Source organism: Giraffa tippelskirchi, chromosome 8 (assembly GCF_054371585.1).
Source record: "Giraffa tippelskirchi isolate mGirTip1 chromosome 8, T2T-mGirTip1v1.2.pri, whole genome shotgun sequence".
NCBI classification, from domain to species: Eukaryota; Metazoa; Chordata; class Mammalia; order Artiodactyla; family Giraffidae; genus Giraffa; species Giraffa tippelskirchi.
In genome coordinates this window covers 30,249,437-30,271,002 of record NC_137282.1, presented here as the reverse complement: position 1 = coordinate 30,271,002, position 21,566 = coordinate 30,249,437, and the positions used below count along the sequence as shown (strand labels likewise).

Here is a 21,566-nt window from a genome sequence, read left to right as displayed (position 1 = left end):
ATATTTTACACACTAAATCCCAACTCAAGACACATAATCTGGTGATTAAGGATATTATTACCATTACCATTAGATGAGGACAGTAAAACAGAACATTTAAAATAAGGACTATAGTTGAAATTCTGTGACATGTGGGAGCTGTGCCATTATACATACGTTGTCTAAGTTTGGTGTCAAAAATGGTGAATTGGCCAGAAAGTTGCTAAATAGTTTAATTTAACACATTCAGTTCAGTTCAGTTCAGTCGCTCAGTCGTGTCCGACTCTCTGCGACCCCATGAATTGCAGCACGCCAGGCCTCTCTGTCCATCACCAACTCCCGGAGTCTACCCAAACCCATGTTCATCAAGTCGGTGATGCCATCCAACCATCTCATCCTCTGTCGTCCCCTTCTCCTCCTGCCCCCAATCCTACCCAGCATTAGGGTCTTTTCCAATGAGTCAACCCCTCACATGAGGTGGCCAAAGTATTGGAGCTTCAGCTTCAACATCAGACCTTCCAATGAACACCCAGGATTGATCTCTTTTAGGATGGATTGATTGGATCTCCTTGCAGTCCAAGGGACTCTCAAGAGTCTTCTCCAACACCACAGTTCAAAAGCATCAATTCTGTGGCGCTCAGCTTTCTTCACCGTCCAACTCTCACATCCATACATGACCACTGGAAAAACCATAGCCTTGACTAGACGGACTTTTGTTGGCAAAGTAATGTCTCTGCTTTTAAACATGCTATCTAGGTTGGCCATAACCTTCCTTCCAAGGAGTAAGCATCTTTTAATTTCATGGCTGCAGTCACCATCAGCAGTGATTCTGGAGCCCAAAAAAGTAAAGTCTGACACTGTTTCCACTGTTTCCCCATCTATTTCCCATGGAGTGATGGGACCAGATGCCATGATCTTAGTTTTCTGAACGTTGAGCTTTAAGCCAACTTTTTCACTCTCCTCCTTCACCTTCATCAAGAGGCTCTTTAGTTCTTCTTCACTTTCTGCCATAAGGTGGTGTCATCCGCATATCTGAGGTTATTGATATTTCTCCCGGCAATCTTGATTCCAGCTTGTGTTTCTTCCAGCCCAGCGTTTCTCATGATGTACTCTGCATATAAGTTAAATAAGCAGGGTGACAATATACAGCTTTGACGTACTCCTTTTCCTATTTGGAACCAGTCTGTTGTTGCATGTCCAGTTCTAACTGTTGCTTCCTGACCTGCATACAGGTTTCTCAAGAGACAGGTCAGATGGTCTGGTATTCCCATCTCTTTCAGAATTTCCACAGTTTATTGTGATCCACACAGTCAAAGGCTTTGGCATAGTCAATAAAGCAGAAATAGATGTTTTTCTGGAACTCTCTTGCTTTTTCGATGATCCAGCGGATATTGGCAATTTGATCTCTGGTTCCTCTGCCTTTTCTAAAACCAGCTTGAACATCTGGAAGTTCACGGTTCACGTATTGCTGAAGCCTGGCTTGGAGAATTTTGAGCATTACTTTACTAGCATGTGAGATGAGTGCAATTGTGCGGTAGTTTGAGCATTCTTTGGCATTGCCTTTCTTTGGGATTGGAACGAAAACTGACCTTTTCCAGTCCTGTGGCCACTGCTGAGTTGTCAAAATTTGCTGGCATATTGAGTGCAGCACTTTCACAGCATCATCTTTGAGGATTTGAAATAGCTCAACTGGAATTCCATCACCTCCACTAGCTTTGTTCGTAGTGATGCTTTCTAAGGCCCACTTAACTTCACATTCCAGGATGTCTGGCTCTAGGTGAGTGATCACACCATCATGATTATCTGGGTCGTGAAGATCTTTTTTGTACAGTTCTTCTGTGTATTCTTCCCACCTCTTCTTAATAACTTCTGCTTCTGTTAGGTCCATACCATTTCTGTCCTTTATCGAGCCTATCTTTGCATGAAATGTTCCTTTGGTATCTCTAATTTTCTTGAAGAGGTCTCTAGTCTTTCCCAATCTGTTGTTTTCCTCTATTTGTTTGCACTGATCGCTGAGGAAGGCTTTCTTATCTCTCCTTGCTATTCTTTGGAACTCTGCATTAAGCAACTAAAAAAGAAGGAGAAGATGAAGAGGTTGATTCGGCTTGAATCAAAAATCAAATGCATCATAGTCTAGTCTGAGCAAATTTGTAGAGCACAACTTTAAGAACTTTGCAGACCACACATGCACACACATACACACACACACACACAGAGTTGCTTACTAGTGCCAGAAAAGTTCTACCTCCAGGTAAGGATGATAGAAGCTTCTGTGGTGGCTCAGATGATAAAGAATCTGCCTGCAACGCAGGAGACCCAGGTTTGATCCCCAGGTAGGGAAGATCCCCTGAAGAAGGAAATGACTATCCACCCCAGTATTCTGGCCTGGAGAAGGAACCTGGAGGGCTACAGTCTGTGGGTCGCAAAGAGCTGCACACAACTGAGTAACTAACACTTTTACTTTCAGGTTTTTTTGCAAGGATGGTGGGTAGACAGAAAAACAGATTATACTATCGGAATATGAATAGCCGTCAATGGCATTTAGTTTTACTATGACCATATAATATACTCCAATAACCATTTCGTATGGCTAGTAGAGTTCTGTTACTTTCTGGAGGAATCTTCTATTCTCTCTCTCCTTCCTTCCCTCCAAATTCCAGCCTTCTTACCTTGTTGTTGTTCAGCCGCTAAGTGGTGTTCAACTCTTTCCGACCCCATGGACTATAACCCACCTTCACTGCCTCCTGTAGTTTGCTCCCCTTTAACTTGAGGACAGGAAAATCAGTGCTGGAGTCTCTGGCATGCTTTCCATGCCCCAGACTGACAAGGCAGCTCTCCAGTTCGCCCAACATTTCTGTAAGCACCATTCGCCTGGTCATGCTGCTAAGACTCACATTTGATAGGGAGTGTCTTGACTTTCAATAGCTCCCCATATGGTGGTCCCACAGTGCAAGCATCAAAAATGCAACAGCTTGCCAGAGACAACTCTTACCTTTATAGAAACTCAAGGTAGATACTCATGAATGAGATGATTTCTCCAAAATACGTTATCTGTGGCAGTGGTTACCATGTTCCTATTGTTCTTCTCTTTAGGGAGATGTGGTCAGAGCTCCCTTTGACATCTTGCTTCCCTGTCTGGTCCTCAAGTAGACAGCTCCCCTGTGGGTACCTGGGGCATAAGAGGCAAGTCTGCTTCTGCAGATTGGATGGTGGAAGGCCCAAGAATGACTTAAACCTCTTCCTAAATTCTGTCCAAGATGGTAGAATGTCAGAATATAAATCCTGTCAGGAATGATGCCTCTTACTTTTAAGTAGATAGAGTTATGCTTTGTCCTTCAGAGTTATTAACATTACTTCGTGGGGCTAGGCCAGGAAGATATACCTCAAACAGGTTTTTTAAAACACCTTTAGAGTCTGATGATAGTAGAAAAAAGAAGCACAATTCAACTGAGGTTATTTAGAAATTGAAACAGTAATGAGAGAGGAAGGAAGGAAAATACAAACAGAAGAGTCAAAGTGCAGAAGCAAGCAGGTGTGTGTGCTAGCAATGACAAAGAGGGGGGAAATGATGAGTGATATTTTAACGTAAGTGTCAGAATGAGTGTGATGAATGGACAGAGGTGGTCTAAGTTTGGAGATTCCCAAATGAAAATAAGGAAACATTGGAAAATACATTTTTAAAATTTCTAGCAGGAGGATGAGGTGGTTGTGTTCTCCAGAATATATTTTAAAAAAAGAAAAGTTAAATAAAATAGAAAAAAATCAGAAGGGGAATGGTTTAAAAAAGAACCCAAAAAGGAAAGCAGAGAGGGAGGGAAGGAGGAAGAGAGGGGAGGAAATGATAAGAGTTCCTAAGGTGAAAGTGAAAATTGCTCAGTCGTATCCAACTCTTTGCAACCCCATGGACTATACAGTCAAATGGAATCCTCCAGGCCAGAACACTGGAGTGGGTAGCCTTTCCCTTTTCCAGGGGATCTTCCCAACCCAAGGATCGAACCCAGGCCTCCCGCATTGCAGGCGGACTCTACCAGCTGAGCCACAAGGGAAGCCCATAAGAGTTCCTGAGTACTTCTTAAAAAGAATCCAGATATAAGAATGAAGAGTGGTGCTCAGTCTCAGAGCCTTGAAATACATTATCCTGGCAGATGATCTAGGGGGAAATTACGTTTTGTTTGAAAGACTCTGTGAGATCCTACTGCAGGGGAGAAGAGCTTCCCAAGTGGCTCAACAGTAAAGAATCCCCCTGCAGTGCAGAAGGCGTGGGTTCATTCCCTGGGTCAGGAATATCCCCTGGAGGAGGGCGTGGTAACCCACTCCAATATTCTTGCCTGAAGAATCACATGAGCAGAGGAGCCCAGAGGACTAGTCCATAGGGTCTTAAAGAGTCAGACACGACTGAAGCAAGTTAGCATGCATGCAGGGGAGAGATTTAGGTTACTCTGAACCCTTTTATTATCCACAGAAGTTTTAGATCCCAGGAGAATCCCATTCTAGAAAAGAGAAGTCCAGCTTTGCTTTCAGAAGCATGGGATTTGGCCACTGTTTTAGAATGAGTTTTAGGAGAGGAAGAATATTCACACAGGCTGGAACTAACAGTCTTCCCTATATTTTATACCCGTTACCATTCACTGCCACCTCAAGCTTTAGAACAACAAAGGGCATTGCCCAGAACCTCTTTAGACAGTGTCCCCTTTCTCTGGGTTAAGAACCTCTGCATTCTTGGGCAGGATTATTCCTGACAGTCATACACAATGCTCAGAAAGATTGAGAGCAGGAGGAGAAGGGGGCTACAGAGGATGAGATGGTTGGATGGCATCACTGACTCAATGGACGTGAGTTTGAGCAAACTCCAGCAGATGGTGAAGGACAGGAAAGCCTGGTATGCTGCAGACCGTGGGGTCGCAAAGAGACAGGCACGACTTAGCAGCTGAACAACAGATTGTCGAGATAACCACTGTCAAAAACTCAAACTGCATGTTTCTACGCCTCCTCCGTGAATTTAGATGCACATTTATGTTTGTAAATGAAAACAGGATAGGTACTGTTCTAAACTGTGTTTTGAACTATGGTGTTGGAGAAGACTCTTGAGAGTCCCTTGGACTGCAAGGAGATCCAATCAATCCATCCTAAAAGAGATCAATCCTGGGTGTTCATTGGAAGGTCTGATGTTGAAGCTGAAACTCCAATACTTTGGCCACCTCATGCGAAGGGTTGACTCATTGGAAAAGACCCTAATGCTGGGTAGGATTGGGGGCAAGAGGAGAAGGGGATGACAGAGGATGAGATGGTTGGATGGCATCACTGCCTCGATAGACATGGGTTTGGGTAGACTCCGGGAGTTGGTGATGGACAGAGAGGCCTGGCGTGCTGCAATTCATGGGGTCGCAGAGAGTCGGACATGACTGAGTGACTGAACTGAACTGTTCTAAATCTGATTCTGCCAAAGAGATTTTTTCATGTCAGTACGTGTAGGTCTATCTCATACTTTATAACAGAAGCTCAGATGTCCTAATTAATTTTACCACTACTCCATTAATAATAATTTAGTTGTTTCTTATTTTTTTGCTCTTGGTGTAAAGACAGATCAGTAGTGAATCTGTGTGTGGGTGTATGTATGTTTATCTGCATATAAATCTTTGTGTAAATGTACACATATTTCTTAGGAACAGATTTGTAGAAATGAAATTGCTGGGTCACAGGCTGCTTTAAATTTAATTCTGGTAGCTACTGCCAAAGTGCCTCACAGTAAGTTTCACCACCTGCTGCTGCTAAGTCGCTTCAGTCGTGTCCGACTCTGTGCGACCCCATAGACGGTAGCCTACCAGGCTCCCCCATCACTGGGATTCTCCAGGCAAGAGCACTGGAGTGGGTTGCCATTTCCTTCTCCAATGCATGAAAGTGAAAAGTCAAAGTGAAGTCGCTCAGTCATGTCCGACCCTTAGCGATGCCATGGACTGCAGCCCACCAGGCTCCTCCGTCCATGAGTTTCCAGGCAAGAGTACTGGAGTCTGTACATAATCATTGTACATAAACAAAATTGTCCAGCAAAATGAAAAATATGAATTTTGTCTGCTGGGTGGAAATTATTCCATTTTTATTGTTTTCATTTGCATTTCCCTGATTACGAGTTAGATTGATGATCTTTATATATGTTCCTTGACTGTGTTTCTTCTTTTGCTGGTTGCTTACTTATTTCTCTTGACCATTTTTTTTCTATGGAGTTTTTTGACTTTTCCTTTTTAATTTTAAGGAGTTGTTTATATATTTTACTTATCAGCTCTTTATGAGGTGTGTTGTAGATAATTTACCCCAAGTTTTCATTATTTTTTAACCTTGTTTATGGCATCTTTCATCATGCAGAAGTTTTCAGATGGTAAACTTTTACAAGGCAAATGTTTATAAGGTTTAACTTTTCCTTCCTGAATTTGGGATTATCTGTCTTTATGAGTACCTAAGGCCTTGCCCTTTTAAGATTATATGTAGTATTTCATATAATTTCTTCTAATACTTTTTACAATTGTATGGATTACCTAATGTCCAATTTATCAAGAACATGTAAAAGTACCTATTAGAGTAAAAAAGAAAAAGGAATTCAGGAATTAGCATAGTATCTGAGGACAGGAAAATGGTGACAAAAGAAATCAGTGTGTGTCTCTGTTGTAGAAAAAGTTTTTTTTTTAACTTTATATTTTATGTTGGAGTACGATGAACGGTGTTGTTGTAGTTTCAGATGTACAGCAAAGTGACTCAGCCATACATACACGTCTATCCGTTCACCCCCAAACTCCCAGGCTGCCGCATAACATTGAGCAGGGTTTCCTGTGCTATACAGCAGGTCCTTGTTGCTTATCTGTTTTAAAGAATGGCCATCATCAAAAAATCTCCAAGCAATAGATGCTGGAGAGGGTGTGGAGAGAAGGGGACCCTCCTACACTGATGGTGGGAGTGTAAATTGGTCCAGCCACAATGGAGGACAGCATGGAGGTTCCTGAAAAAAAGCTAAAAATCTTCTGTGCTTTTAAGACATCCTTTTGGCCTGTTTCGATCTCATAATCTCTAGGAACTGAATTTATTCTCCACTTTGTTCAGCAAAATTTTTGTATGCGTGCTCGGTGCCAGAAAGAATATGTCCTAAATTTTGGGTACTACCACAGTGGACTAGATGAGCCCTCAAGGAACTTGGTGAGACCATTGTCTGAGCTGATTGCTAAAGGAATTGGGGAGGGAGCAGGGATAAGAGCAGTGAGAAGTCTCCAGCAGAGGAAATAATAATCACAAAGGTCTCATAAGCCATGTTAAGGAGTTATAACTACTCAGAAAGCAGCAGGGACCAATTAAAGGAAGTATTTTACCTAGAGAAGTGAAATAATCACATTTGATTTCTGCCAAGAGTACGCTGACTGAAGTGTCGAGAATGAATAGCTGGGACAAGACTGGAGCCTGGGAAACCAAGCTCTCGTTGAGATCTTGTCAAGAGGTGACCATGGTGGCCTGAAGGGTCTTTTCAGTGAAATAAAAAGAAATAGACTGATTCATGACATGTTTGGGGTAGGGATAAGGAGGAGCTGGTCATTGATTAGGTGCAGAGAAAAAGGGAGGAGAGGAGTGAAGGATGACATTCAGGTTTCTACTTTGAGAAACGGGGTGAGTGGACAGTGGAGACGTTCATTGAAGTAAGAAATGCAGAGGAAGTGGTCTGTTCAGAGAAGATCATGTATGTTGCATTTTCCACATGTTAAATTTTTGATGCCTGTTAATATCCAATTGGAAATATCTAGAAGGCAGGTTGTAGATTGGGAGTTCAGGAGAATAAACAGCCTGGGATCATTACTATTGAAATAATGTGAACATAGACTAAAGCCATGAGGAAAACTCTGTTAAACAAACCAGGAAGATACATAAAACCAAACATGATCCAAATTCAGTAATAAGCAAATGAATTTCATGTATGTTACAGAATGGTGACCCAAAAGAGAAACAGAAGGTACACCTGTACCCTTTGAAGATTCTAAACTCCACAGATAAAATACTGCATCAGAAATCCTACCTTGGGAATTCCCTGGCTGTCCAGTGGTCAGGACTGTGCTTCCACTGCAAGGGGCCGAGGTTCCACACCTGTTCAGGTCCCATGCTGTGTAGCCAAAAAGAAATATAAAGATATATTTGAGGGAGAGGGGGTGCTTCCCAGGTGGTGCTTGTGGTAAAGAGTCCACCTGCCAGTGCTGGAAACACAAGAGATGTGGATTTCATCCCTGGGTCAGGAAGGTCCCCTGGAGAAGGAAATAGCAACCCACTCCAGTATTCTTGCCTGAAAAATTCCATGGACAGAGAAGCCTGGTAAGCAACAGTCCATGGGATCACAAAAAGTCTGACACAGCTGAGCAGCCATGACACTTTTTAAAAATAAAATTAAATATATATTTTTTTAATTTTTTAAAGAATTTCTACCTCTACCCCCAGCTTGGAATGAGGGAGAAAGACTTCCAAATGCTGTGGGTAAGAGCTTTAATTACCCTTAGAGTGAAGATGAAAATTCATTCAAAGGAAATTCATGACTTTTTATCCAGTCAGTATATCAAGGTTTTGAAAAAAATGTTAAGCTATCCATAGCTGCTTAAAAGACAAAAGTGAGACTTTTGACAAGCAGGTCAAAGTCAACATAGAGTGTAAATTAGGAAATGATGGAGTCAGACATTTTAATAATCTAGTAAAATGTACATTGTTTAACTTTACCAGGAAAAAAAGAAAAAGAATGATTTAAAGATGAAGGAAACAGGGCAGGGTGGAAACTTAAAAGCAAGACTGAAAGTGGACAAACCATGATCTCTGGGCCAAAGCTTGTTTTTGTAAATAAAGTTTTATTGAGACACAGTCATACCCACTTATTTACATATTGTCTCTGGCGGCTTTAGAGCTATCAAGGCAGAGTTAAATACTTGTAGCAGGGACTATATGGCCCATAAAACCTAAAATATTTTTTATCTGGTCCTTTACAAAGTAAGTTTACCAACCACTGTTACAAACCAATGAAAGTCATAGGAAAGATGAGAGCATGTTTCTGAATAACTAGAGCAATTATACTGAGGATTAAGTGGAAGAAAGCATAAACTATGTTGTCTACTTTATATCAAAATACCACTTATATTGCAAAGCCTAACCTGGAGAAAGAAAGGCTCTTAACTGATCATTGAAGTTGTTATTCAGTGGGTTTTGAACATTTCTGATTTTCTTTAGATCTTTTTTATGATTAATTCTATTAGATATGGCTTCTACGCCAATATCAATTTAAGCCAACCTCATATTCCTGAGACTAAAATGGAATGTCGATGATTTTAAGAAGCTCGTCTACGAAGTCAATTTTACTACAATAGACATTTGGGCAAGTGGATAATCAACTTTAGTGGTACTAGATAGCACTAGATATGTGAATATAGGCAAAGAATGAAAAATGTTTTCTCAAGTTACAGGAAGCCAGATTCATAAGCATCCGTCACTTGCTTGGGCAAGTTACTGATAAACTCTGCAGAAGAATAACAAACCATGCGTCCCTGCATCTTTGCTGTTGAAAATGAGATTCTCTCTCTGATTGATGTTAGCAGAGAGGCTTGTAAAAATGCATTTCCAACTGATTAGTTCAGAAGGTGTCAATCTCATGCAGTTTTATGACCTGCAGACCACATGCCAGATGCACATTTGGTTTTTATAAACTAACAAAGATGAATGATGAGATTTGAGCATTCCTCTTTGGCAACTGTACCATATAGTGCCTAAAGGAAGGCATTGGGGGAATGTTATGGGGGACCAAAGGAGAGGAGGGGATTTAACCCTTAATTTACCAGGTTAAAGGAGATAAAATGTAACCTTTGTAGGTTTCACTACTGAGTAGTTTCTAGTTATGCTTAAAAAATGAATGTAAGGGGAAAACTTGCAAGAATATAAAATATTTATGTGGAATTACTCTCCCAAGCATACTCATTCTAAATCCGTGGAGTAAGAACTCTTAAATACACACACACGTGTATATATATATACATACATGTGTGTGTGCGTGCTCAGTCGTGTCCAGCTCTTTGCGACCCCATGCACTGTAGACCACCAGGTTACTCAGTCCATGGGATTTTCCAGGCAAGAGTACTGGAGTGGGTTTGCATTTCCTTCTCCAAGGGATCTTCCCAACCCAGTGACTGAACTCATGTCTCTTGTGTCTCCTTCATTGGCAGGTGGTTTCTTTACTAGCTGAGCCACCAGGGAAGCTTAAATTATAAAACATACTAAAGATTCCTCATGAAGTATCAACCTTCATGAGGTTGAGATTATAAATCATGAATTGTTACTAAAAGAATTTTTTAATTGTCTTTTTGAAGCTAAAATGATTTGGGTGCAATAGGTCAACCATCTGCTACTTTAAAAATCTGAGTCTTAATAACTTACGCTTCTGTGTCTTTGAGACAGATGGAGAAAAAATGCAGTATATTGCATATTATAACATATCCTCATGAAAAATAAGCCTCTAGCATAGTTTCATCTTTCTTCCACTAGAAATATTGAGAAATATTTAGACATTTTTCATCTTTGTGGCCTTTTGGTTAAAAAAGCAATATTTTGATAAATTTCTCTGAAATTTCAAAGCTCAGTTTCATTTGATTTTCTTAAAACATGATTTTAAATTTTTGTCACAGAATAGATTTGCGGTTTCAAATAATTAACAATCCATTTTTTAGAAATATAACAGGCATACACATGAAAATGTAGCTATAATAAACTATAAGATCTGCTTATCAGAAATTCTGACTCATACATTTTCATGTGTATAAAAATTATGGTGTCAAAAAGTTAAAATAGTCATGCAAAAGAGTTCAGCATCATACATTTAATTCTAATACTTATTAAGCTCTTTTTTTCAACTACGTGGGAAATAGTGAAATTTTTAGTTAATGTCTCTGGATAAGCTACATCTCTTTCAGTTTTAAGTGACAGAAAAGCCAGCCCAAACAGTCTTAAGAAAGAAGGCAGTGCTTCGACTTCTAGAACTGAAAAGCCCAGGTCAGATGCAGCTTATTGCAAAAGCTCCAAAGATGTCACTGTGACTTGTTTTTTCTCTCCAGCTCTTGACTTTGACTCTTCTGGAAAGGCTCCATTCCCAGACAGGTTCTAATATAGCAGCAGCCGGGGAGATGGGATAACCCCAACCTCACGGCCTTACAGCTCCAAGCCTGGAGGGATGGAGGTGGCGGGGGATGGCTTTTTAGATAGTTCCTGTAGTTCAGTCCAGTTTGACAGATTAGGTCCCATGTCCATTTCTGAACCAAACACAAGGGGAAATATGCATATAGACCAAAAGTTGGGAAGGACTGGGTATCCAAATGAAGATTCAGAGTAGCTACCCAAAGAAGGGAAAATGAGTATTAGGAGAAACCACAAGTATTCGCAGCATTCTTTTTCAGGTGGGCAAAATGACTGAAGGACACTGACCCAGCCACCCATCTCCTGTTTCTTACCTTATCTGTGTTGTTGTTGACCTACTTATAGACTAGGCAATAATGATTCAATTTAGTCTGTTTTGTCTCAGTTTGCTGTCAGATAATGAATGGGCAAGCATACATTCTATTAATAAGAGTAGCCTAAAGCAAAAAAGAAAAAAAGGCTAGTGTATTTTTAAAAAAATAAAAGTTGTTTCAAAACACCTGTGTAAATAAAACATCCATCAAGCAGATATTTTCAGCTGAGTTTGCCATAATAGGGTCACATTGAGACCTGAAACTTAGGTTTTAAGATTTTACAATGATTTTGTCCATTCTCCCAATGGTGATTAAAGTCTGCAGAAACTGATGTTTTTATTAATCTGTACTGAGAAATGTAGTAGCCAAACAGATCAAAATTCATGTATCAACTGGTCACTGAAAAATGACCTTAAAGAATAATGTCATGAAACCATTATCCTAACACTCTTATCTGCTAATGGGATGGTTTACATGTTTCAAACAAAATTCTTACATGGCCCATTGAATACAGTTTCCTTTTGATGTTCCTGGAGAAGGCTTGGGAAGATGCCAACCTTTATTCTTTTTATGTCACCAACAGTGTAGGTCAATTTTTAATGATAGATTTCTTATCATTTTCAATATTATAGCTTATTTACATTAGCCATATTTTTATTAACAAGATAACTTCATTTTAGAGGAGGCATATTAATAGAGCTCAGGTTCCTGTTTAAATTTTGAGAAATGATTTAATTATATTTGGAATATACCTTACTATCCTTGGGCTTCCCTAGTGGCTCAGACAGTAAAGAATCTACCTGCAATGCAAGAGACCCAGGTTCGATCCCTGGGTCATGAAGATCCCCTGGAGAAGGAAATGGCTACCACTCCAGTAATTCTTGCCTGGAGAATCCCCATGGACAGAAGAGTCTGGCAGGATACAGTCCGTGGGGTCGCCAAGAGTAGGGTACAACTGAGCAACTAATGCTTACCATCCTTGGGAAAATGATTTCCTTGAAAGGTGACTGGCTCATCTCATCTATTATGTGTTAATTTGTATTAGTATTTCACGGACTTCCATTTTCTGACCTTTTCCCAGATTTCAGGTTGGGGAACAGCCAGTCAGTGGAGCAGTCTGCGCACACACAGTAGTTGTCCGTCAGTGGAGCGGTCTACACACGGTAGTTGTCCAAATGCGACATTGTATTCGGGCACAGTTAGTGGCACCTTAAAACAATTACAACAGTAACACCAGAGTTCACTGATCACCATCACAAATATCATAATGATGCAAAAGTGGAATATCACAAGAGTTACCAGAATGTAACAGAGACACAAAGTGAGCAGATGCTGTTTGAAAAAATGGCACCAATAGACTTGCTCCATGCAGTGTTGCCACAAACCTCTGATTTGTTAAAAAAAGAAAAAGCTCAACATCTGCAAAGGGCAATAAAATGAGATCTGCCTATAATACATTGTTCTAAACAGTCGTTTTTTATTTTTTATTCAGGACCAACATTATATAATTCTTTTCAGTCATCTCCAATGTAAACATTGACTGCCTGTGAAAGCAACTGCAGCTATTGTATTTGATTTCAAAAAGGATGCCAGAAATTACTGTTAGATAGGAGGAACAAATCATTGGATGTGAAAAAAAATAGCCAGCCAACAAACAAAACTTATTCTGCATCATGGCTGATAAAGAGGAATTTTCTAACTGGTTTACACTTCTCTCTACAGATGGACTCATTGACTGCATGGATCCTGATTGCTGTTTACAGAGTTCCTGCCAAAATCAGCCTTACTGTCGTGGACTGCCCGACCCCCAGGATATCATTAGCCAAAGCTTACAGTCACCATCTCAGCAAGCTGCCAAATCCTTCTACGACCGAATCAGTTTTCTCATAGGATCTGATAGCACCCATGTCATACCTGGAGAAAGTCCTTTCAATAAGAGGTTAATACACTTTTCCTTACATAGATTTGTAATGATATTATCAATAATTATAAGCCCTTAATATGAAATGCTGATGACTGCAAATTTGAGAAAAGTGCCTTTTTTAAAATGTAGTTTTTCATAGTTCGGCACATCCTTCACCAAACTTCATGTTTCAAGCATTTTTGACACAGTTCACATACTTTGTCAATTTCAGTACCGGAAGCATAACAGGACATCCTATTAAGGAGTCAATAAATCCTCATTTAACTAGTTGATTTTCTTAGCACAGTTGGAAGTGTTTCAAAAGAAGCAATGAAAAGACCCCAAAAGGCAAAACAGAAGTGCACTTTTTTTTAAGCTGAGCTCACTAAATAATATAAATTATGAATTAATGTAATGGAACTGCTAACAGCATGGCAGTAAGATTGCATGAGCTGTTGGGCTGGTGCTTTGCAGAGCAGTAATGACCTGAAAATAAACCAGTAAGTGAAAGCAGGTGTCTTGTGTCTCACTGAGCAAAAGAAGATGATTTACACCAGGACTCCTGGGTCTGCAGCAATTTAACAGCATTAATGCAGTTAGACCCAGCAGTTGATTAAAAGTTGTTGCACAAACGTTCTTCATTGCCCCCTTAAATCTTGTACTTCTCGATCCCTGCGGGTTTCCGGATTGCTGTGGAATTAATTGGAAAGTATACTTTCCTTCACACAAGCACCAAATATATGACTTATGAAAAAACGCACAGTTTATAATTTTAAAAATTCATCTCTAAATTATTGGTCTTGATAACTCTCCAAAACCCAGATTGCAATGAATTAAAACCCAGGGTAAACACCAGGTATTTCAAGAATGTGGATTGCAGTGAATTATAAGGAACACTGTCTTGGGAGTGTTTCCAGTCTGGTTTTTGTGAATGTAAGTGCCTTATGATACTGTTATTTTATCCTTAGGTTGAATTATCTCCACATCATGTTAATGTTTGTCTGAGGAGATAAGTGTTCAGTCTAATTCTTCTCCTTTTCTCACAGCCTTGCATCCGTCATCAGAGGCCAAGTGCTGACTGCTGATGGAACTCCCCTTATTGGAGTGAATGTCTCATTTTTCCACTACCCAGAGTACGGATATACTATTACCCGCCAGGATGGAATGTAAGTTAATTCCAGCACCCTATCTTTCTTCGAAGTATTTTAAGTATAAAAACTAGGCTTTTTTTTTAATCACCAGGCATGATGCCTTAATGTCCCTTTTAGTTTGAAAACGCAACACCTTTTAGACCAGAGATCTATGACAGTACATGGTGGCAAAAATTTAAAGTTATATATTCATGTAGGTTTTTAAAAGTTGATTTTATTTTCTAAGGCATAATAAGAGTTTTGTGGTTTTATAGGAGAATGTTCTTTCTTTGTCTTAGAAGATTCATGTTGAAAAAATTTTTTTTGATTTTTGATCACACCCCACAGCACGTGGGACCTTAGTTTCCAGACCAGGGATTGAACAAGTGCCCCCCTGCATTGGAAGGCAGAGTCTTAACTACTGGAGGGCCTGGGAAGCCCCCATGTTGAAATATTTGAGAGTGAGACTTTGTAATATCTACAACCTAAGCTCAGATGGTTCTAGAAAAGGAGTGGATCCATAAAGCAAACGTGTACAAATGTTAATAAGTTAGTAAATCTAGGTTAAGGATATATGCATGAGTTTGAGTAAACTCCAGGAGTTTGTGATGAACAGGGAGGCCTGGCACGCTGCAGTCCATGGGGTCGCAAAGAGTCGGACACGACTGAGCAACTGAATTGAACTGAACTGAACTGAAGGATATATGGATGGTCATTGTATAACGCTTTTAATATTCTCATAGATTTGAAACTATTTCATGTAAAAGTTGGGAGGAAAAGGTCTTATAAAGCATATTGATTTAAGGAGGCGAGTGTTGAGAGTTACAGGAGATCCAGGTAATTCACTAGATATGTCTTGTGTTTTCCTAGGTTTGACTTGGTGGCCAATGGTGGAGCTTCTCTAACATTGGTGTTTGAACGATCCCCGTTCCTCACTCAGTATCACACTGTGTGGATTCCATGGAATGTCTTTTATGTGATGGATACCCTCGTCATGAAGAAAGAAGAAAACGACATTCCCAGCTGTGATCTGAGTGGCTTTGTGAGGCCCAATCCTATCATCGTGTCCTCGCCTTTATCCACCTTTTTTAGATCATCTCCTGAAGACAGTCCCATTATTCCCGAGACACAGGTAGAATATTCTAGCCGTCAGTGCTTTTCAGTAAACCATTTTCAGATCACGTGGTTTCCAAAGAATTTTCATAAAGGATTGCAGAATTCCAGTGCTACCATAAGTAATTCCCTGGAATGACATGTAGAATGTAGGGTGTGTGTGTGTGTGTGTGTGTGTGTGTGTGTGTGTGTGTAGTAAATAAGAGTTACTATAGTAGAATATCTTAACTATTTCTTAAAGATCTGTTCAAAATACTTTTTCTTCAAGATATATCTGTATCTATTTATTAGCTGTAGCCAGATAGGAAAACAGCTTTAAGTGCAACAGCTAGTAATGTCTTTGCTCATTGATTCATTCATTGGAAAAGGCTTTTAGTGCCTACATGTATCTGACCTCCTAACTGACATTATACCAAGTGCTACTGTACGTGGTCATTACTCTCAGTGTTTTACTGTTTAATTATTATTGTAAGCAGAAGATACGTTAGAAAAGATGAATCTCCATGAAAATGCTCATTACTTTTCTCACAATATTTAAGTTTTAAAAAATAACCATATTTTCACTATTCATTTTTGTCTACTGAAATATCAGGGGATTGTTTTCCTTCCTGTATGTTTCCAATTAGAAGTAACTTTCAGATCTTAAAGGCAGGACATTAAGTACAGCAATAATGGACTTCATATGTAAACATCTGAGTAAAAATATGTGGTCTTTAAAATACAACAGCACCAAACAGCTTGGCTGCATTTATTCTTCAAATATTTATTGAAATACCTGTTCTGCACCAGGCGCTCTTATAAAGAAACAAACCAGTACACCAATCAGATGAAGGACTTGCTTCCAAGAAGTCTGCCAATTTACACGGAGAGACTGAAAACAAATAAATATATGTCAAGTTGTGAATAGACTTAATTAAAATAATAAAGCAGGGTAAAGTGGATGGAACTGCAGTTTTATATAGCATGGTCCTGGAAGATCTCTTTGATAAGATTACATTTCAGCAGAAACTTTGAGAAGAGAAAGAATAAACCTGGAAAATAGAAGGTCATTCCAAGCAGAGCAAAGAGCAAGTTCAAAAGCTCCAAGGGAAGAACAGGCTTCCCTGGTGGCTCAGTGGTAAAGAATCCGTCTGCGGTGCAGGAGACATTGGTTCAGTCCCTGGGCTGGGAAGATCCAGTATCTTCCCACTTCAGTATTCTTGCCTGGGAAATCCCAATGACAGAGTAGCCTAGCAGGCTTTGTAGTCCATGGGGTCCAGAAAGAGTCAGACACAGCTTAGCAACTGAACAAACAAAAGGGGAAGAATGAGAACTGGGCTTGTTCACAGAACGGCAGAGAAGCTGGCAGGTGTGGCTGAAATGAAGGAGACGATGTCGCAGGTCACTGAAGACCATGGCAAGGATGAGGACTTTTCCTGTGATCATTGAGTAATTAGAAGCTGTGAGAGGATTTTAAGCAGACCAAGTACAGTTTCTTATTTGCTTCTTTAAAAGATCATTGCAGTTGCCGTGCTGAGAATGTTCTATTTAGGACAAGGATTGAAACAAAGAGACCAGTCAGGAGGCCGTCTCAGTAGTAGGAGAAATGATGGAGTCTTGGATAAAGGTGATTGGGGGTAGAAGGGGTAAGAAGCACACAGTCAGCTTAATGGTTGGTTTTTCCACTCTGGCTTGATTTGCTTTTCTACTAGTACAAAATAGCATGGTCAAATTAGATTACCTAGGAGAAACATGTTTTAATGAGTTAAATTACAGATTAGTTGTTCCAGTGAAGTAAGCTAATGATGACAAAGACAGAAATCAGTTATTAAAATTAGGGATAACATGATATTTTGAAATAGAGATATAACTCTTGGAAGACCACAGTATATATTCATGAAGTTATCTATAGGAAACCTATCAAATTTATGTGAAATTATTTTGAAAATAAAAGGAAATAAATGATATGCTTTAAGTTATAATCACTTATATTTTCAGGGCCATTCAAGTCACAGAATCTGTTCTTCAAACTAAGCCACCAGTATTTCACCCCCAATGATATGGAACAGTGAATTCTGTTCAGATGATTCGCCCTGAACCCCAGGGTCCCACTTAAGTTATTAACATTTGTATGACAGACATACATCATTCCTGTTTCATGGGAGAGGAGTTGGGAGGAAGAGAAACACTACTGAACACTGAATCGCTGTTCTAAGATTTTTCCAACAGGAAAAGGTAGTCCTTTAAGTCTGAGTAATGAATATGCCTAGGGCAATCTGAGGAAACCTTTGAGAATGCTATTCAATTCTTAGTAGAGAAAGTGGTGAGCTACTGGGGTGGATTCTTAAGCATAGATAGCCTTGTACGTTACCCGAGATGTAGTAAGCCCAAGTGAAAGCATTAGTCTCTCAGTCGTGTCCAGCTCTTTGCGACCCTGTGGACTATACCCCACCAGGCTCCTCTGTCCATGGGATTTTCCAGGCAAGAATGCTGGAGTGGATAGCCATTTCCTTCTCCAAGGGATCTTCCTGACCCAGGAATCAAACCCGGGTCTCCTGCAGTGTAGGTGGATTCCTTACCATCCAAGCCACCAGGGAAACCCACGCCTAAGAAGAGCTACTATTATTAACCAAACTAACAGGAGCACTATTAGTAAGTAGAATCTGAATTATTTGGATTTATTTTATATACAATGTAACATAGATTTTTTTCAAAATATTGAAATCCTGTTTCGGCATAATGTAGTTTGCATATGTCAGGATAAATTTATTGGCATTCATTGAGCAAGTCACACAGATGGGTACATTGTGGGGTTAGGAATATGATTTTTAAAATTTGTAACAGATCATTTTTATGCAGGTAATCATATTAACTCTTTACACTCATTTCAATTCAAACAGTGTACATCAAGTGTCTTTTGCAGACATTCAACAACACATTAATTGTTCTCTGGGGGAAATTTATGCAACTTGAAAATATTAGTTCATGTACCATCAGATCAAAAATCAGCGATGAGTCCAAGCTCAATGTTTAACTAATTATGAGAGTGTGCTGTTGTTATATTACCTTCCAACATGAATATGGAATTTGCTACAATTTAACCCAAGTGAATTGGTCTGTTTTGTTACCATTCCTGTCTTTCTAGGCTGTGACCAGTCAGCTGATGAGGCCATAGATGTAGGTTTAACCCCTAAATGAGCCAGCTGGCGTGGGCCAGATCTTTGGCCTGGGCCATATTTCTGTGCTGAGCTAACCATCTTACAAACGTATGCTGTAATTCTCCAGGGCAACGGGGGTGAAAGATGGGTTAGTGAGAATCCACTGTGACTATAAACTAACAAGTCAGTGCATGTCAGCCTGATGGAGCAGTCACAGAATTCCCTGTATGAGAAGTAACACCTGAACTGTGATTAATTCAAGATAAATGACAGGAAGCTTTTAGGAGGAGAAAAATGGAGCTGGCAGCTGCGTTATTTTTAATTATTGAATAAGATAACATTGCAAATGCGTTTTTGTGGATAGTGACTCTTTAGGATCTTATCTTATTGTTAATTGCTTTGCTGCATTCTTTTAAATGTATTTTACCTAATAGTCATACCTGATCCCCGTTTGAAACTTCTGCTTTCTTTTTAAACCTAGGTCCTCCACGAAGAAACCACAATCCCAGGAACAGACTTGAAACTTTCCTACCTGAGTTCCAGAGCTGCCGGGTATAAGTCAGTACTTAAGATCACCATGACCCAGTCTGTTATCCCATTTAATTTAATGAAGGTGCATCTGATGGTGGCTGTCGTAGGAAGACTCTTTCAAAAGTGGTTTCCTGCATCACCGAACTTGGCCTATACTTTTATATGGGATAAAACAGATGCATATAATCAAAAGGTCTATGGTCTGTCTGAAGCTGTTGGTAAGTCCCTTGTAAATGTAGTATATTCTGCACCAATAACACTGTCTTGAACTCAGAATTAACATGAAATTTATTATAATCCAAGGAAATCCGTGAATAAGCAGAGAGGTTGTCAGTAAGATTGCCTAGAAAGGTTGTAAGTGGTTGGTTTAGATCTACCATGGGAAAAAGGAATGTATTCCATATGATGAAAGGGAATGTGAAATTTCAGGTTTTCATATCCTTTTTTTCATGTTTTTTTTCCTCATCATGTCCCTTCCTCTTTTCATTTTCTTCTTTTCCTTGTAATTTTATCTCAATTTTCGTTAACCTTTTTTACATTTTCAGTATCTACCAACATGCAGTTTCAAGTCATAATGATATTTTAATATGACATCAAACAACGTTTGTGTCCAAAAATTATCTCAGCTCTTCTGACTGGAAGGACTAGTCAATTCAGCAGAATGATATTCATAAACCATCAAACTAGTTGTTTCACCGCATGACAGGTCAATGCAATCAGAGTTTGATCTGTTGAGATACGCATACTGTGGCTCCAGGCTCAGGCTCCGAATACCAAAAACTAAAGGAAAACATGGTACCTAAAAATACAGTAGGCATTTTATCCTGAAATTAATATGTAATGTGGACTGGAATTTGTTCAGATCAGATAACTACCTCTTCTCCCTTCACTTTGTTCTAAATTTTAAAATCCATGTTTCATTGTGCACTCTGAAGTTTTCCTTTTGAGACTTGTTCTTATTAATCTGCTGCTAGTTTTATTGTTTATTCCTGATAAGAACATGTGAATATAATGTCATAACCTGGCTACCTTTGTTTGCTCTATTGAACCTTACTTAGCATAAATATTTTCCATAACTTAATACTCTTGGAGCCTAAGCATCTCTGATTATTCAGATAGTAAACAGTACTTTTTGTTATTACTGTCTGATCACCATTTGGGGCTGATTTATCTGATCTAACTAATGACTTCCCCAGTTGCCCAACCTGAGCTTCATTTTGTACTATGGACCCTTTGTGAAAAAGTGGTGTAGGGAAAAATACTTATTTTCTATTAAGTCAATACAAAAATAATATTTGGAGACCATTCTTTTTTTCTTAGAAAACCACCTTTTATATGATCAAATCTTCTCATATAAAAAATAGACTCTGTTCACAAATAAGTGGAAATATGGTCTCAGAGCACATCTGTGAAAAAAGCAGTTTTATCAAGATAATAAAATAAATTGCATTTCTACCTGTGGTTGGGAAGATGAACCGTGATTTGTTCTGATTCTAGTGTCAGTAGGATATGAATATGAGTCGTGTTTGGACCTGACTCTATGGGAGAAGAGGACTGCCATTTTACAAGGCTATGAATTGGATGCTTCCAACATGGGCGGTTGGACATTAAATAAACATCATGTGTTGGATGTTCAGAATGGTAAGAGCTTGTCCACAGATAGTTAATATTATTCACTTTCAAATCAGTGAAGTTGGAGCAACATTTTATCCCATGCATGCTATAGGATCAGAATTAGCAAGGGGGAGAAAAGTATGTTTTTAAAGACTTTAAGGAATTCCCTGGCGGTCCAGAGGTTAAGACTCCATGCTTCCACTGCAGGGGGCATGGGTTCGATCCCTGGATGGGAAACAAAGTTCCCACATGCCACATGGTATGAACAAAAAAATAAATAGATTAAAGACTATAAAATCTTAAAATGGAAACTATGTAATATATTTCACAGTGTTCATAGTCTCATTATCAACATAGTTTTCCTAGAAAGTACTTGAGTTGATCCAGAGTGCTTTAGGTAGGTTTATGAAAAATGGAGGCAGGGGGATCTTTTTAAGTAAAGAAAAAACTACAATTCCAAGTGGCTTTACAAAAATATTTCTAATAGATGTTAATCTTTAAACAAGTAGTCCATTCTCACTATCTAGAATTTTTTTCAGTTCTTCTTAGATTGCATTTGAGGGGAAAAACTTCTCCCACTCAAACTGAGTAACATATACTGTTTTTTGACTTTGCAAATATTAGGAAAAAATACTCTAGAGAAAGGAAAGCAAGAATCAAA

At 39.3% G+C, this 21,566-nt stretch overlaps 1 protein-coding gene and 1 long non-coding RNA gene across 5 annotated transcripts in view; one reads left to right on the top strand and one right to left on the bottom strand.

The window, feature by feature from the left end:
* Positions 1 to 21,566, top strand: part of TENM3 (teneurin transmembrane protein 3) — a 1,016,736-nt gene that overhangs the window by 925,782 nt on the left and 69,388 nt on the right. For all 4 annotated transcript variants that reach the window (XM_081521959.1, XM_081521963.1, XM_081521962.1 and 1 more), the window contains 5 exons: positions 13,200 to 13,416; positions 14,427 to 14,546; positions 15,381 to 15,642; positions 19,242 to 19,509; positions 20,789 to 20,932. In XM_081521959.1, the coding sequence (XP_081378085.1) occupies positions 13,200 to 13,416; positions 14,427 to 14,546; positions 15,381 to 15,642; positions 19,242 to 19,509; positions 20,789 to 20,932 (1,011 nt within the window). The remainder of the gene's footprint in view (positions 1 to 13,199; positions 13,417 to 14,426; positions 14,547 to 15,380; positions 15,643 to 19,241; positions 19,510 to 20,788; positions 20,933 to 21,566) is intronic.
* On the bottom strand, positions 195 to 16,494 carry LOC145518163 (uncharacterized). The gene is made up of 5 exons (XR_014062665.1): positions 16,399 to 16,494; positions 12,549 to 12,686; positions 8,027 to 8,110; positions 2,972 to 3,148; positions 195 to 2,047 (listed from the first exon to the last, which is right to left on the bottom strand). It is a non-coding gene; the product is annotated as an uncharacterized LOC145518163 (long non-coding RNA).